The sequence below is a fragment of the Orbicella faveolata genome, unplaced genomic scaffold (genome assembly GCF_042242905.1).
Source record: "Orbicella faveolata isolate gen_17 unplaced genomic scaffold, um_ofav_v1 contig_46, whole genome shotgun sequence".
Lineage (NCBI taxonomy): Eukaryota > Metazoa > Cnidaria > Anthozoa > Scleractinia > Merulinidae > Orbicella > Orbicella faveolata.
In genome coordinates, this window is record NW_028301576.1 from 30,067,630 (window position 1) to 30,084,552 (window position 16,923).

At 39.1% G+C, this 16,923-nt stretch overlaps 1 protein-coding gene and 2 pseudogenes across 1 annotated transcript; 1 reads left to right on the plus strand and 2 right to left on the minus strand.

Moving 5' to 3' along the window:
- Nucleotides 1-204: 204 nt before the first annotated feature.
- On the minus strand, nt 205-1,748 carry LOC149099620 (uncharacterized). Its single transcript, XM_089277080.1, has one exon. The coding sequence runs from the start codon at nt 1,435-1,437 to the stop codon at nt 307-309; it is 1,131 nt and encodes a 376-aa protein (XP_089133206.1). The 5' UTR covers nt 1,438-1,748; the 3' UTR covers nt 205-306.
- Nucleotides 1,749-7,618: 5,870 nt separating this feature from the next.
- On the minus strand, nt 7,619-10,754 carry LOC149099621 (uncharacterized; annotated as a pseudogene).
- A 589-nt stretch (nt 10,755-11,343) lies between these two features.
- Nucleotides 11,344-12,090, plus strand: LOC149099622 (uncharacterized; annotated as a pseudogene).
- Nucleotides 12,091-16,923: the final 4,833 nt, after the last annotated feature.

Below are 16,923 nucleotides of genomic sequence, written 5' to 3' on the forward strand. Positions count from 1 at the left end.
TAACTACCCTTATATTTCAATTGAATGGTTAGCCAAATAAACCTTCTCGCAAAGTTCTGTTTTACATTTTCTTGACCCAAATCAATGTTAAATATTTTATTATAATTGCATAAAAGGGGAAACAGTTATAAATGAAATGCCCCGAAGCGATTTGGAGCCATTTTTTTACAAAAATGGTTAATCGTGGCGGTTAATTGTCGCGGATAACCAGTGAGTCCGATTAAGCGGACAACGCATCTCGCTTTATACACGTTCTGGCGTTAGAGGGAATTGAAAAGGAAGAAAAACATGCCAATATGGTCCTGCTTAGTTAGCAGCAACACTTCCTTCACGTCCACAGATAAACTCTGCAAAGCAACGAGGGCATGGCAAAATATCTACCTGCTCCCTAAATGGAATTTGTGTGTTGAAACTGACAACCTTCCATCGAACTTGCATCATCTCAGTTTTGCGAGAATCAGCTACCCCTCCACGAACATAGACGAGCTCATCCTTACCAGTGCAAAAAATAGGAATGTCCCTTTTGAACACAATGTCCTCCGCATAGTGAGATTTAGGGGCGGGCAAGTGAACAGTTTGTCCCTCCAGGAGCAATAAGAGGTCGTGCCAAGGGATTATCTTCTCCGACCAGCGAAAGTCATTGAGAAAGATCACTTCACAATCTTGAGCTCCTACCCAGGCAAAACTTGTTGTTGCGGGGTTGCTGAAGGTATGAAAAATTGAATTTAGTGGATTAAGGATGGATGTCTTCCCACAATTTGCAGGCCCTTTAAGCAAGATGTTGCGATATTTCCCACGACCTTTGACGAGAAGATTTCTGATGGCTTCTGTGAAATCAGCCTCTGGGATAGAATTTCTTTGAAGGATATCTTTGGCAATAGTAAGCCACTTCTTGTTACAAGTGAGGACACACTCTTCTCGTACAAATTCCTGAAGTATTTCCATCAGTGTCTTCTGGTTTCTCTCTAATTTAGCTGGAGCCTCTTCCATTTCCCATTCGACCCGTAGAGCCTCTTCTACTGCTTTGTAGCCGCGGTTGGCGATAAACTCGGCCAAATCAGTTTTGCGCTCTTTCTTCTGCTGATTAGCAAGGGACAGCAATTCTAGCCTACTCTTAATTCCTTTTTGCACTGCCACTTGGGAAACTTCATAAATCGTTAGCCGGGGCTGCCGTGCTCGTTTTCTCTTTTTCCCACGTTTTTCATTTCCTTCCATTTCTGCGATGCGTGCTTGGCTGGCCTCTTGTGTTTGTGGCGCATTTTTCAGGTCTGGGTGAGATTCTGATTCCAGGTACTCTTTGTCATCTTTTGTCGTATACTTCCAAGCCGAGAAGTAGTTAGCGTGACTGCTAGAGAAATTTAATTTCAGGCCATGCTTTTTGTCCGCATAATTCTGCACCGTCAGCCATCTCCGATTTCGATCAAGTTTAACGGCCATGTGATAGTGAATTTCACCATTCTGATGATGTTCCTGACTGCACACCCATTGTAAAACTTTAGTTTTGCTTGTGGGATCAGCATTTTGGAAAGAATCAAGCACTACCACAGCAAATGATTCACGCGATGCAATAATTTCAACGTTCGCCTTACTGTAAGTAATCAGCTAAACACTCCTCACTTTTCTACCATTCAAACGCGGCTGGCGTTCTGCACTTTCCATTTCAAAAGAAGATGACTCTTGCTAAATAATTAAACTCTCAGGTAACAAATAACTATGCCAGGTAGCAAATAACTACGCCATTTAGCATAACAGTCTGTATGAATGGTTACACAAACGTTATAACGACCCAAAATACGACTTCTAAGTTATATATTTATGCGTACGCCTCAGCAAACAAGGGAGTTCAAAAGATAACATCCTCTAGGATTACGATTGGAGGATTTCGATCCATTTTGTTGGTTTCTTTTTTTGCAGTGTGCGTTACTAGTACGTGCAAGACGGTACAACTCCCTTCTTCTCTAAGCCTCTATGGCAGGTTGTGTGACATTCTTTAAATTCTTTTTTCAGACAATCCCGGACAAAAAAGTTGGGACAGCGAGTTGTCCCCTCCCCCCACTTACAATGTTGATAATCGGGTGATTTTTTCCCTTTTTGTTGGAAAAAAACGCGATATTTACCAACATTGATTAGGGGGGATGGGGGATACGTGATCTAGCTCAAGTGTCCCAACTACTTTTGGCCGGGATTGTAGTTCTGAATATTCAAATTATTATGCCGTGCATTAATAAAATGGGCACTGCAAGTACATGTCGCAAAAGACAATAGCATTGTGAGTGTTAAGTAGTGAAATTACTTAGTTTCCTAGAGGAATTTATGTTAAGTGTCAGGCGTTCGTGCGGCAAAGGACTGGACATCCTGGTAGATGTCATATGACGTAAGCAAAAACCATGTGCTAGAGAATTGAACGATAAAAAGTTGTGAAGAGATAATCTTATGTTCAGTTGGCAAAGAATACATGTGGGAAACCTAAAACCGTGTGGATATTCTATGTAACATGGGCGATGTCTAACAGCTCATTTATGCCGCTTAAGACTGTAGGCAGTCAAAATATAAGTGTGCTATGAAATTATGTAGTTTGTCTTCATTTTTGATAGTATACGTTTGTGAATGTTCATAAAGATCATTTATGAGTGGCTAGTGTTTGTGAAGTTTTAGTATACAAAAAGTATACTCCCTGAAAGTATTGATCATTATGAGAAATGATACAAATGTATACTTCTGAATTATAGTTTTCGAGATCAATATCAGCATGTAGGCAAATGACCTTATATAAAAATAACTATATAAAATAGGTCCGCCATGCGTACTGGGGTCTTATGCTTAGTTTTATTCCTTTCAGTTGGAATGCTATTTTCAAATATCAGAACCTGGGCATTGAATTGCTTAAGTGAGAAGGTAGACGTAACAAGTGGTTACAATTTTTAAGTGGGAAATGTATGGCAGAATACGGTTTACTTACTTTATCCTCTAATAATAATTATCTATTTAGCTCTTAGTCCTAATGGGACATAACACAACAACAATCTCTCGATTTAGCCCTGTTTTGTACAGCATGTTTTGCCTTGTCCCATGTGAGTTTTAACTCTCTGAACTCAGCACTGTTTACACATGTCAAGTGAACTTGTACATTTAGTGTCAAAAGGTTTTGCTGCTGTAATGACTAAGCCTATTTAAAAACATGACAACATCAACAACTGAGTACTGCAAGGTTGTCAGTTGTTCTTAGAGTAGGGGGTTCCATCTAAAATGTAGGCAGATAAGGTTTGGGAGAAAAACATGCCACGAAGTGGCTGGACAAATTAAGATGTGCACTGTGCATTGTTCGGGGAGAGTACGGGAGGGAGTCGCCCCCTCCCACTGGGAAGATTTTGAAAAGTAATTCCCTAAGATACAATGTGGGGCTTCTTTTAGCAAACATTGTGTACATTTGTTGTTGATTTTGCCACTCTTAATTATTGTTATTATCCAATCCAGTGTTCGTATGTCACAGCAAAAAGGTTAAGGAAGATTGACTTACTCAAGCAAATCACTCCAAAAACAAACAACTAGAAGATTTCAATAATAGGAAATTTTTTATTTAAGTTTCGCCTGCCTTACTAGTGTTTTGTTTTTTCTTGATACAACGTAAATCACACTTGCACCATTACTTTGCACATTGTATCCCTAAATTGGCTGCCTGTTAATCACAGACTTTACTTGAACAATGCCATAATGATCTTTAAAAGTGCTAATAAACTCTTCCCTGAGTACTTTGTTGAGAAATTTCCTCGGCACTCACAAATTCACACTAGAAATATTAAACGACGCGGTCAACCGAACATTTCAAGGTGCCGTTGAACCAACGGACAGCGGTCCTTCACCTACCGTGGGGCTAGGCTCTGGAATAATATAAGATCTTCAGACTCTGTCATCGTTTTTAGGAAAAGAATTGTTTACCTACTTTTTTCTGATACATCTATGAATTTCTAAAAAGTAAATCCAATCCATTGTATGTCACTAACTTTTAGTTATTTGGTTATCTTTTTAGTTACAGTCGACTCCTGATAACTCGAACCTTCAGAGGAAATAGTAAAATGTTTGACTTATCGGTTGTTTGAGTTATCGAGGGTTAAATTATATAGAAAATGGTCTGAAGGGAAATGAAAATTACTTCGAGTTAGCGGGGGATTTGAGTTAGCGAGGGTTCGAGTTGTCGGGGGTCAACTGTATTTCAGTATGATAGTTATGTAGTCTTGTAACTGAAAAACCCTTGCAGGGATTTGCAATAAAGTATGTATCATATTTGCACGTATTGTATCTCTACTGTTTTGTATTTTGTGCATAAGAAGGCAATAAAAAATACCTTTTCATCTTTTTCGTCTTGGACTTACTTCCCAAAATGCACTATTGTACAATTTTCTTTGTTAAAAACTTAAAAGCCCAGTGAGAATAAAATCTCATCAACAGCCTAAAAAAAGAAATTACCATTTTACTACAGCAGGAGCTTCCCGAGACCACAGTCAGAAGCGATGTCTTGTCTGGCAGATAAATTTGGCAATTATGCACACAGAAACCACGGCTTTGAAATGTTTGATATTTTGGCACTTTCTTGTCTTTATCTCACATAAAATTTAATTTGCAAATAACATTATTTCACGTTTCTTTCATATTTTAACCTCATGCTCGGAATTTTAGGCTTCTTTTAATAGCGAACATATTTGACATGCATGCGTTAATTGATAACCATCTCGTCAGGACTTTACCTCTAAATTAAATATTCTGTGTTTACCCGATGATTGACATGGTTGTATTGTATCATTTTTGTATGTTTATAAATTTAGAAAATTAGTATATCACTTCAAAAAATACAAAGGAGTATATTTATTTCCATTAAAGTAAGGGATAGTGTAGACTGAAGTAATTTTGCAGTGTTATGACGGATAAGCCAGTTTCCTGCCGACGGCCTTCGATGTTACAGGCTGTAATACTTGTGTAAATACGTATACTTCTCTCATTACCGTAGCACTTAACTGGGTGGAAAAAACACTTAAGTCCTAGTTAATGCAGTGCCATTTGAACACTGAACGAAAACTCAACTTTTAATAGACTATTCCTGTATTTTCACTTCAGAAAATGATGCGCTGAGGTGTAAAACATTTTACGGCTAATTATACATTAATCAGTTTCGATTCGTGTCAAGCACTTTTTCAGCAAATACTTTATTCCCTACAATCCAATTTGGGTTCAAACAAATTAATAACTGAACAATTTTATTTCCATTTTATTTCTCCGAGATCATGCTCAAGACTAACCTACTAACATTCGGAGTAGGCGGCTCAGGTTTCGAGAATGTGCTGATCGCCGGCTTATTTTGTCAACCCTGTAACAGCTGGCTTGTGGTGTAACCTGCACCAGATTTCAAGCCAATGAATATGGGCTTACGAAAGTGTATTAGCTTCAGTGCAATCCACACTAAACACAAGCCGAGTCTAGATATGTTGGTTTGTGTGTGTAAATAACTCCCATATCAATATCACCGAAGAAACTCCACTCAGCAACACCTGAATGAAATAACAAAGAACAAACAAGGCAGGACAGTGCAGTTAATTTTCGAAATGAAAGAAAGAAAACCGATTATAAACAGCAAGACAGAGCAAATTTGAAATGGAAGATAACTTACCTTGAACAAATGCTACCAATTTGCGATGGAAAGCTCTGCAAAATTTTCCCAAAACAGGGAAAACAGCTGCAATTACATGACGAGAACACACCAGAAGCAATGGCCTATGGAACAACTTGAAATTACTAGTACCCAGTCTACCTGGAAGACTATTTATGCTCTCGGAGATGTGCCATGTGTCATCTCGTCCTCAAAGTGACTGAAAATCAAAATCTGCCTCTGACTTAGGGTCTGTATGCATTTCATGCACAAGACCCAAAAATTATACAAATTGCCTTATGTAACTTTATTCTTAAATCAGTTGAATTAACATCTGTAAATTGGCCGAATTAACAACCTTAAATTGGCCGAATTAAACCTTAAATCAGCTAAATTAAAAAACTTAAATCGGCCAAATTAACAACCTTAAATCGGCCAAATTAACAACCTTAAATTGGACAAATTAACAGCCATAAATCGGCCTAAATAAAAATCTTGAATTGGCCATATTAAAAAACTTAAATTGGTCGAATTAACAACCTTAAATCAGCGGAATTGAAAACCTTAAATCGGCTATATTAAAAACCTTAATGAAACCGAAACTTAAGAAAAACTTAAGCTTACCTTCCACAAGGAGAGAAAGCAAGTGGAAACCTTCAAATTCTCTTGCGAAGAAAATAAGCTACGAGCTTAATTTCCCCCTTTTCTTAAAACACGATCCCACTTTCTGGCTTCAGTCTGGCTTTGTCTTCCCGGGTTTCTTGTATCAATTCTTTGGCCTTGCCGACCGGGCTGTTGTGACCAATACATGACCACAGTGATAAATACCTCTACCAGCATTAGTCTACATGTGAGCAAAAGCAAATAGGCAAAAAACAACATATTTACGAAAAAATAACACACGGCACCAAAATGGCCAACTTCAATCTTCGAGGTACTCAACAAACTTGTACCCAGGCTCTCCATTTATCAGACAAAAATGTACGCCTTGCTAGCCCCCCTCATCAAAAAACCTTCCTGATCTGTAGACTCTCTTGGTACAAAAAAACATACTTAGTTGGGAAGGTAGGAGAAAATTGTTTAATCCAGGTTTAATGAATAAATTAATCAGAATCGAGTGAGTGAGTGAGTGCCATTCAAACGCCTTCTAAGATCATGGATGCCATCACAGTAAAAAAGGGGGTATAGTCACGTCACAATAAAAAAGGGGTATATAGTCACATCATCTGAACATATCCAAGGCTATTTAAAAAAGAGCATTACTCACGTATTTGAACACCACCATTCCATTCAGTTGTAAAATTTGGCTTTGCATCTCTTTACAGACAATGGAGATACAATTGGAGCAAAGTATTGTTTAAAAGTGGTGAAATGCTCTTTTTGTCAGTAAAGAGCAAAGGCTGCGTTTGCATATCAACAGAGCGGGAAGTGTTTATTTGTATACTAAACACACGATTGCTAGCAATCCTTTACTGAGAATGTGTGTTCTAAACAACAAGTATCTGATGAACAAAACGCTCCCATCAGAATCGTCTTACCATTCAAAGACCAGAAATCAGCGAATGCCGTAAGACAACAACTTGGTGATCTCAGTCAAAAGATTGATGCTGTTGTCCAGCCTGTTTACACAAGTCAGAAGATCAAAGGACAATTCAAACCAAAGGAACATAAACCTCCAATTGTGAATCAACAAAACGTTGTTTATTATTACAAGTGTGGTGTGTGATGCAGACTATGTCGGCTTCACAAGTTGACACCTACATCAACATGTGGAGGAACATAAGCGATCAACAATTGGCAACCACGTAAAGGATGAGCACGGAAAGGATCCAGAGACCATTGGAAGCAATTTCAGGATTTTGAAAAAATGTCAGAGTAAACTCGACTGTTTGATTTTTGAAATGCTTTTTATTTGTAAACTTCAACCAAAATTGAACAAACAGAGTGACTTGATCCGCGCAAAGCTGTTTACTTAATTATTTTATATATGCATCTTTTAAATTGTTTTTATCGCTTTAACGTTTTTATTACTCACGCCGCAATTTTCTTGTATTGTTTCTATGTAAATATTTCAGCGTTTAAGTCAGTGTCTCATTAGTGCTCTTATAAGCGATTGTATATATTTGGGCGCATGCAAAAATTTTACTTTTCAACTTGAAAATGACTGTCAAGCAGTCGAAGCATCGTTGCATTTTAACTTTTTTAGTGAAATCCGTTTCTAAAAATGTGTTGGTTCGAAGATAGTGGAAGTCCAGAGATCTCATCTCGTTGGCCAATACTTTGGTTCCGCAACTCAAAAGACCAAGGCGAAGATTGTTGAAGCGTGTGGTGGGGTCCTTTTCATGGACAAGGCGTACAGGTTGATACCTGGTGGTGGTGGAAAGGATTTTGGCAAAATATCTTGAGAGAAGTGGCAGATCGTCTGATTCAGACAGCCGAACACTTGGGCAGAGTAGCTTCCCTGTCATCGGCGAATTCTGGAGCTTCAAGTTTGCCTGCGACAAGCTCTGTCGTTGCTGCTGCAAGTGGCAATGTAATTTCAAATATTTCGTCTGCAAATAGATCACCACCGATCGCTTTGTCTGCTGCTTCAGAACACACCAGGTTATTTGGATACGGGCCTCCAGTTGCAGGCAATGTCAGAAGCCATGGTACCAGTGCCAGAGGTAGAGCTAGAGGTCGATCAAACTATAGCGCCCCGTACCATCTCCACCACCAAGGCCTATTACTATTATGCTTACACCTCATTCCAACTTTTATGAATAGTTGCATGTTGAGCTAAGTTGCAATAAAAAAACTGGAATTTTACTGAACTAGTCAGCGACACAAACTTCTTGAAGTTATACACCTTTAACATTGACCAAACTCAATATTTCAACCAGGCACAACTTCCTGCACAATCAAGGCAATGCCTCAGAGAAGATATACAGAGGATATCACATGTGACGTCGGATATAAAAAGTGAAAGAGCAGAAAATGACATCATCACCTTTGCTAGTGAGGACATGGACAATATGCCACTCGGGGGCTGAATGTAGGTTGGTATGAATTTCACAAGTGATGTATTTGATAAACGCAAAGCGTAGGAATAGTGGGGAGGACCCTGAACCACACAATGCCTTCTTCAAGTTTCTATAATTCTCCTAATATCTTAGATTCAAGTCATACATGTAACTCTGTAGATACTGGACTATATATTTACTTATGTCTGTCCTTGGCTCATACATCTCCCTTGCCATGACAGAATCAGAGCCTCTCATGTGGAGAAGCCCCAAAATGTAAAGCTCCATGGGTGATCTGTTCCCAGCTGTCCTTATTCTGTGCCTTATGAACCCTTCTCTCCAAGTGTCAAGGTGCTGGTTAACACATGGTACATAGGTGTAATGCAGACCATATAGGTGGAGCTGGTTAGCTGGGTCAATAATGCCATACTCTCCAAGATTATAAAAGAGGTGATAATATATATAGCACTCCTTCAAATACATCTCACCACAAACGTTTGATTCTTTGGTTATGCACACTTCTGCCTGTAATCATACTGCCTCTCCCAAGACCCCACTGTGGATGTTGAAGCATGTACAGAGACACTTCAACATTCTCACCTCTCCAGTCAGACCTAACCTTTGAGGGGAGTCCATATTCTGCCACTGCTTGTTGGAAAAGGCCAAGAACAGTAGCTGCGGTATTCCTTGTTCCAGCCCTGAGATATACAGGACACCTTGTGTATCCATCAACTCCACCCATGCACTACAATCGTCCATCTAAAATTGAAATATAAATGAGTCCATACTTTGCTGTCTTTTCACGGATTCTATCCTCACTACCAACAACTAGTCTCCTTCATAGCCGTTTTTGGGGGTGTCACGCAACGCTTCTTTGAAGAGAGCGTTACTTGACATTCCCCACCCCCCCCAAAAAAAAACGGCTGCAAAGGAGACTAACCAACAACCACCTGCATTAAAAACTAGGCGCAATAAATTCCATGTATAATCATAAGTTTCACGCATAAGGTTCACCTGATTAATTCATGATTCCTGTCTATGTGCCATAGTGCAAGTGGCCCACTAACATAGTACACAGCTCTTGGCATAAGAGATAGCCATCTCATTGCAACTCCCTCCAGATCCGATCTTTGCATGCATTCTCGGACTCTCAGCTGGGGCACATTTATATTGTGCAACACTAGGTGTGATTGGACCCTCCGATATACCGCATTTGGAAAATCCCCATGAATGGATCTTACAATGTTATCGAGGTCTTCATCACTAATGGCTGTCCTCCAGGTAATGGAGATATCATACTCCCGCATACCTCTTTTCATGGTACTCTCACTCACACTGAGGGCTCTGGACATGTCGGGTATGGTAATTTCATAATCGACAAGATATTGCAGCTGCTCCCGTGGAATCTCAAACCTAGGATGCCCTACCGTTCTAGGCTGGTTTTCTACTGCTGGGTAGGAATGATGCCAATTCTGCTTTACCTCTGACAACATTCGCATTAATGTGGCAAGTGAGGTTCAAACTGCATCAAACACCTGCATGTCGTCAGCAAGTCAAACCAAATGGTGAGAAATTTGTTCCAATTGGAACAGAACATAATCACCCACATCTTCACTTACTGAGTCCTGTTGAAGTCTTCTTGCAAGGTTGAATAATGTATGGCAAAGACTGCTCAAGAATTGCTCTTGTGCCGTCGACGCCATTTATAAACCCCCGGGAAAACTCTAACAGGTCCTGGCACTAGGTTGCCACTATAGGATCCAGGCCTGCGTGGAGAAGACGCCTGGTGAAATCGAGAAGTCAGAACACACGCATTTACAAATTTTGCAAATCACAATGTCAGCTCAGCAGCGGGGTATCATTATGAACTAAATTGCTTGTTAGGTGTTTGAATGGGATGTTTAGTTGAGAGTTCAAACTAAGTAATACGACATTTGGTAACTTATTACATTGAAAGTCAGAACATGCCGGACTTTAAAATTTGAGAGAAGTCAGGAAACATGGATAATTTTCTTCAAAGGTCAAAATATGCCGGATGTTATGATTTTAGTATTCAGGAAACAAGAAATGTATTGTTTCAAAGACAGGAAATAAGTGACATTTTATTTAGCAAGTAAGGAAAGGTGGAAAAGTTAGTTTTCAATTTTGACCCTGAAAATGCACAATACATATGAGAAGTCGGTTTTTTGCGACCGAGATCTTGGTTACCGGGATGAAAATTTTCCCATATGAACACTCCAGACCAGGTAATTGAGAAGAAACTTTTCAGACAAAATAGCTTCGCTTTTGCAACATAGTGGCCACTTTAGAAGTATGCCAATTAGCTTTATTAGTAAAGTTACAAGAGTCCACAAAGCTACGACAGCTGCGAACGATACAAGTTTATGTTTCACCATTTTGGTTGTGTTTGGCTGGTAGGCCAGGCTGAAATTTCCCATACGAACAGAAAACAAAATTCGTCCCAGTAACCAAGCCGAGCACTCATCTCTCGAAAGCTCCGGAAACTTTTCAGGCCCTTAAAGCCTTTGTAATTTCTCCTCAGTCAAAAAGATTTCTGATAAATGCTAACCCGTCAAGATGGCTTTCAGTACCGTGGCAAGGTCCATTTTGATAGGCCAGCATGCCAGGTGTGGAAATCGGAGTAGGTAGATGCACTCATTACAAGCATGCTGCAAAATCGCCACCCACGAGAGGAGAGCAACCATGGTGTGCTATCTCTTGCCTCTGGCACAATTGTATGGAATGTTGGTAGTCAATGTTTTGTCTACATTGGACCGATTGGCAATATGTTGGTGATTGTTACAGTCCTCACGAATCGCACACTACAGATAATTTCCAACTTTTGGCTGATGAGCCTGACTGTTCCTGACCTCTTGGTAACAGCGCTGGGACAGCCAGTTTTTGTGGTCTTCCTGGGTTTGCAAATCGGTGGTGAATGCAATGCAATCTTGTCTTAAGTGTTTTGCCTGATTGTAAATATGTCATGTTCAGTGTCCATTCATTTGTGTTGCATAAGCGTGGATCGATGTCTGGTCATCAGTTGGCCACAATTTCAGGACAATCAAAACAAAACAGCGATTCAAGATTGTGTTGGTCACTGCGTGAACGCTGCCGTTACGATACAGAATCCTATGCCTGACGGTCAGCAAAAAAGGAACATCGTAGTTTTCAGTCATCGTGGTGGACCTTTGCTACACAATCATTATCTCATGTTATGCTTTAATCATCTTGAAACTTTAAAAGCAAGGCTCGGCAGCTCTAAAACACATTTGTGGTCCCTTAGGACAGAGGGTGGCTTTTAAACACATGAGAGAGCATCACCTGACCGTCACAATAGCTATTGTTGTCATTACCTTCACGATTTGTTGGTTTACTATAATGTATCTGCCAACTGCCTTCCCAGAGAATAACTTTGACGCTGCCAACAACTGGGCAGTCACGTCTCACTAGATATGCATACGTAAATCATTAATATTTGATCGATTCCTCGAATCGTGAGTTCGGGACGCCCGTGTTTTTTAACAAACATATCTAAGTTATTGTTTTTAATGGAATAATTGAGTTAATTGCTGGAAATAACTGAACAAAACAGAACTCACAAAAATTTTTCCACTTATCAACGGCAATCAACGGTTTGATTTTCATGCAATAAAACAAACAATTGACACTTGTTATAAATTATTGATGTTGTTGTTTGTGACTATAACCATGTTGTAGGTTATGAAGTGTTTAGTTTCAGATCTAAGGTATACAGTTTCAGCTTGTCAATCCTTTTAATTTACAGACAATGTGACTTAAGGCTGATTCAGATGCCTTAAATCTAATGCATTCACTTAAGTAACTGGAACTGTATTGGGAATGCCTGTGGAGTGGCAAATTGAGTTCAATGTTTGAATCAACGGGTGTAATTTTGTTAATTTGGGTCAGTCCAAATTTGAATTAAGCTTGGTTCATGAAAGGTCAAGCCTTACACTGGATTAATCAAGACAACATTTAGTGGAATGAAAGTAACGCAGCATCACAAAACCTGCGTTAATGGAGTGGCACTTTAACAAAATGATTTCTCTCCGGTTTTTTCCCAACGGAATTTTTCCTTGAAATTCAATTGAGAGTAAAATATTGCCTTTCAATACAATGTCTGTCACTGCTCTAAGCGTGAGTTCGGAAGTGAAAGTGAGAGAGTGAGGAATTTGACCACAGGTGATTCATTACACAAACTCATGATAGTTTGATAGAACGGCATTTTGTGAGGCTCTGTAACTAATTTGTTTACTTAAATTAAACATGTCCTAGAAATTGAGTTTACAGCGTTTGAATGTATCAGAAATCACTTTTGCAGAAGTGACCCACGCGCAACATTCCGCTCATTCATCTCCTTCCTCCTCACTGCATCTCTGTAAGCAATCACCACAGTTTCTTCAACAACACTTGAGCGTGTGCCGCTCTAAAATGGCTTACAAGCAGCGAAATTAAGGCTATGAAAGGCCTTTTTTCAGTGAAACCTATACACTGTCAGCGGAGTAATTCTTTCACGAACTCATGACAGCTTGATAGAACAGCATCAAACATCGTTACCTAGCAACGGAAGATGTGGTGGGACTTGGGGCCGGATTTCCATTTTCTTTTCTATCTTTTCATTTGCCATCTGCTTATTGAAACTAGATTTCTTATTACTATTATTATTACTAAATTCAGCAATCAAAACAGTCACAGAAGTGTTCATGTGACTGAAAAAGTTTGTCTTGTTTCCTCACACGGGTAACTGTCACATTGAAGCTACTGAGTAATATGCAAATTTAAGGTAATGGCCTGGAATCCCAGCAGGAACAATAGTATTGGCAGAGCCAAATCCAGAATTTTAGTTCTCATCGTGCCTTTGGACAGGTGCTGTTGAATTCCTGGTTGCAAACAAGCAGGCTTGTATTTTAAGAGATTAGACAAGCATCTAAAGCGGTGCCACTGAGGAAAGAGTAGGCAAGATAATTTTGTGTTACCAGTTAATAGACCAGCAGACCGCAACTTAGTTAAAAACACTGATCACAAACAATGCAAGTGTGAAGTGATTGGGTGTCGTTACTATGGCCTTGCAGTTTCATGACTCGACACACATGAGAAAGGTCCACAGAACTACAACCAAGGAGCCGGAAAAGAGTTGATGGCAGAATGTTCGTTTTCTCCTTCTGAAGAAGACTAAGACGACGCAGACAGCTGCCTTTTTGGTGAAATAGCAAGAATTGTTAATAACCTATAATGGTTATGCAAAACGGCTCTTTTAAGAGCCACCAAGTCTGAAAAGCAAACGATCAACAATCAACATCATAGGGCCATCGAAACGAAAGTGAATGATCTAAAGCAAAGAATAAGCCGCAACGCTTTCCAGACTGAAACTTATCGTTCTACGCGCACTACTTTCGATGTAAATTTACCAAATGTGCAGATAGTTGCAAGGCAGGAGAAAATGATTCCTCCTGCCTTGGGACAGTTTGCACATTTGGTAGTTCATAATTTGCCTCCTCAAAATTTTAGGTCTTGTCACATTAAATTCAATTTTCTTCTTTTCTCGTTATGGAGGGTGAAAAACGCTCTAACTATCCACAAATTTTCTCAACTTATTGTAGAACAATAGTTATCCAAATAATAAAGGAACAATAATTATCCAAATAATAAAATTATTTCTCCACCCAATTGTACACCCAAGCTGACAAGAATTATGGCAATTACCAGCCTTTATTGACATTTGTGACCCCTGATATAAAGCACGTGCAATACGAATCAAAACAATCTCAGCTCACAAGTCAAAACCAAATCACGGAGAACATTTTCTGTACACAGGATATCTCTACTCTTGAGTAAAATGTGAGTATCCAAACACAACTTACAACAGGGGAGTAAGGAACTACCCTGAAAAAGCTTTTTATCATGGCGGCCCTTGTTAACTTAGGCAGATCATTTCTCTGAAAACTTCCTCAGTGAAGTTAATCGAATGTTCGGTAATTGAGCTCAGTTGATTCCAATAGTGTGTGCATTGTCACGCAATAAAAAATAAAATCAAAAACCATTCAGCAGATAAAGTCATGAAATTGTGATATTATACATGATAAATAAAGGAGACAGTTCTCCAAGTTTAAGGTGTGCATTGTCTCAAAGTTGAGATCTTCCTCGAAATGTTCCGCAAAAAATTATGAGCCTAATATGGAGCCGCCATGTTGGAGGACCTCCTTAGTCCTCCAGTATGGCAGCCGGAAAATAGTCTAAACATCTGGAACCTACTTTGGCTATCTAGACTACTGATTATCTTAACCGAACCAAAAACATTTACAAAAGCACTTTTCCTAATACTTTAACTCCTAAAATGGCTAAAAATCACGAGATAAGTGTATATTTTTCAACAAACACAATCTTAGCTTCGTGTCACACACCACCATAACTCTGAAATTTAAAATGCGCTGGTTTCCAAAATGAAGGACGCTATTAAGCTGGAAAGTTGTAAACAAACATAAATTTAGTACCTCTTATGCCTGATGAGGATAAAACCTTTAGGGCTCTTTAGGGGCTCTTTAGATTTGAGAATTTGATGACGTCACATGCACACACTCTATTGTTTGACTGACTTTGATTGGGTTCGGTAATCGAACATACTCGAACTCACCCAAAAATTTTGGCAATTGAACACAATTGAGTCCCCCAAGGTTCAGTCCTAGGGCCTATCCGGTACTTACTTTATACTGCACCACTGGCTGACATTCTACGGTACCACGAAATGCAATTTCACTTCTACGCTGACGATACTCAGTTATATATCTCTTTTTCAACAAACAACGATGTCGAATTAACTAATGCAGTTGGAAAAATTGAGAAATGTTTGTCTGATCTTGACAAGTGGATGTCTCTTAACAAGCTAAAACTGAATAAGGACAAGACGGAACTTCTTTATCTATACTCGAAACACAACCCGCAGCAGTCTCTACCACCAATCCGTTTTGGTCAAGACATAATTCAGCCATCTCAATTTGCTAGAAACATCGGTGTGATATTTGACAGTACCATGACTATGCTTCCGCATATCAGTTCTATTTGTAAATCAGCCTCTTATCATCTGCGCAACATCTCCCGGATAAGGAAATTCTTATCTACGAAAACCACCGAGATCCTGGTCCATGCTTTTGTGTCTTCCAAACTCGACCACTGCAACTCTCTTTTGTACAATGTACCGAAGTGTGCTTTAAAAAAGCTCCAGTCTGTTCAGAACGCCGCTGCCCGACTTATCACCTGTTCCCGAAAGTACGACCACATCACTCCAATACTGAAAGAATTACACTGGCTTCCTATTTCTGAACGCATTAAATTCAAGATTATGTTACTTACCCTTAAGGCTCTTCATCAACAATCTCCTTTCTACATTCAAGATCTAGTAGCGTACTACCAACCTTCCAGAATCCTCCGATCATCATACTTATTACTTCTTAACCACACAAATTTTCACCTGAAGACATATGGTTCTCGAGCTTTTGCTGTTTCCGCTCCCGAACTCTGGAACAGTCTACCTGTTTCTATCCACTCATGTGACAATCTAAGTTCTTTTAAATCTAAACTCAACACTCATCTTTTTAAGAAAACTTATTATTCTTAGCGATTTTTACTTTCTATTACTTTCTTAAATGTACATTTTTAATTATTAAGATTAGTACAGATCATTTTGGCGAATTGTACAGCGCCTAGAGCAGGCACGGATAGGCGCTATATAAATATTTATTTATTATTTATTATTTATTATCGAAGCGGTTGGTGTTATCCCACAGAAAGACAGCTTACAAGGTTTAATGTACTGTTCATGTTTTCCAGTATTAACTGTAAATTTACCGCTTTTGAATTACTTTAACAATAAAGATTCAAACACAAAGGATAAGCTTTTGGGAGAAGCCTACGGTGAGAGCTAAAGAGCATTAAAAGATATATCTCAGTCAATCCTTGAATTCTCAAGTATCTCTTCACTAACCTTGGCCAATATGAAATGATTTCCTAAGCTTTTTTGCACAAACATCACCTCCTGCAAAACAAATTAGTCTAGATAACGCAAAAAAACAAAAAAAACAAAACGAAACATATACAGCAAAGCACGTGGCATGCCTCTAAATCAGTTTGCTAATTGTTGATGACAATAAGCATCAGTCCTTCAAATTAGACTAAATTCTGTTGAGTATCACAACCATATTGTCGTGTGCAAGTCTCATGTGTTAATGACTTTAATTATCCGAAATGATTATCTTGAGTTTCGATTTAGAA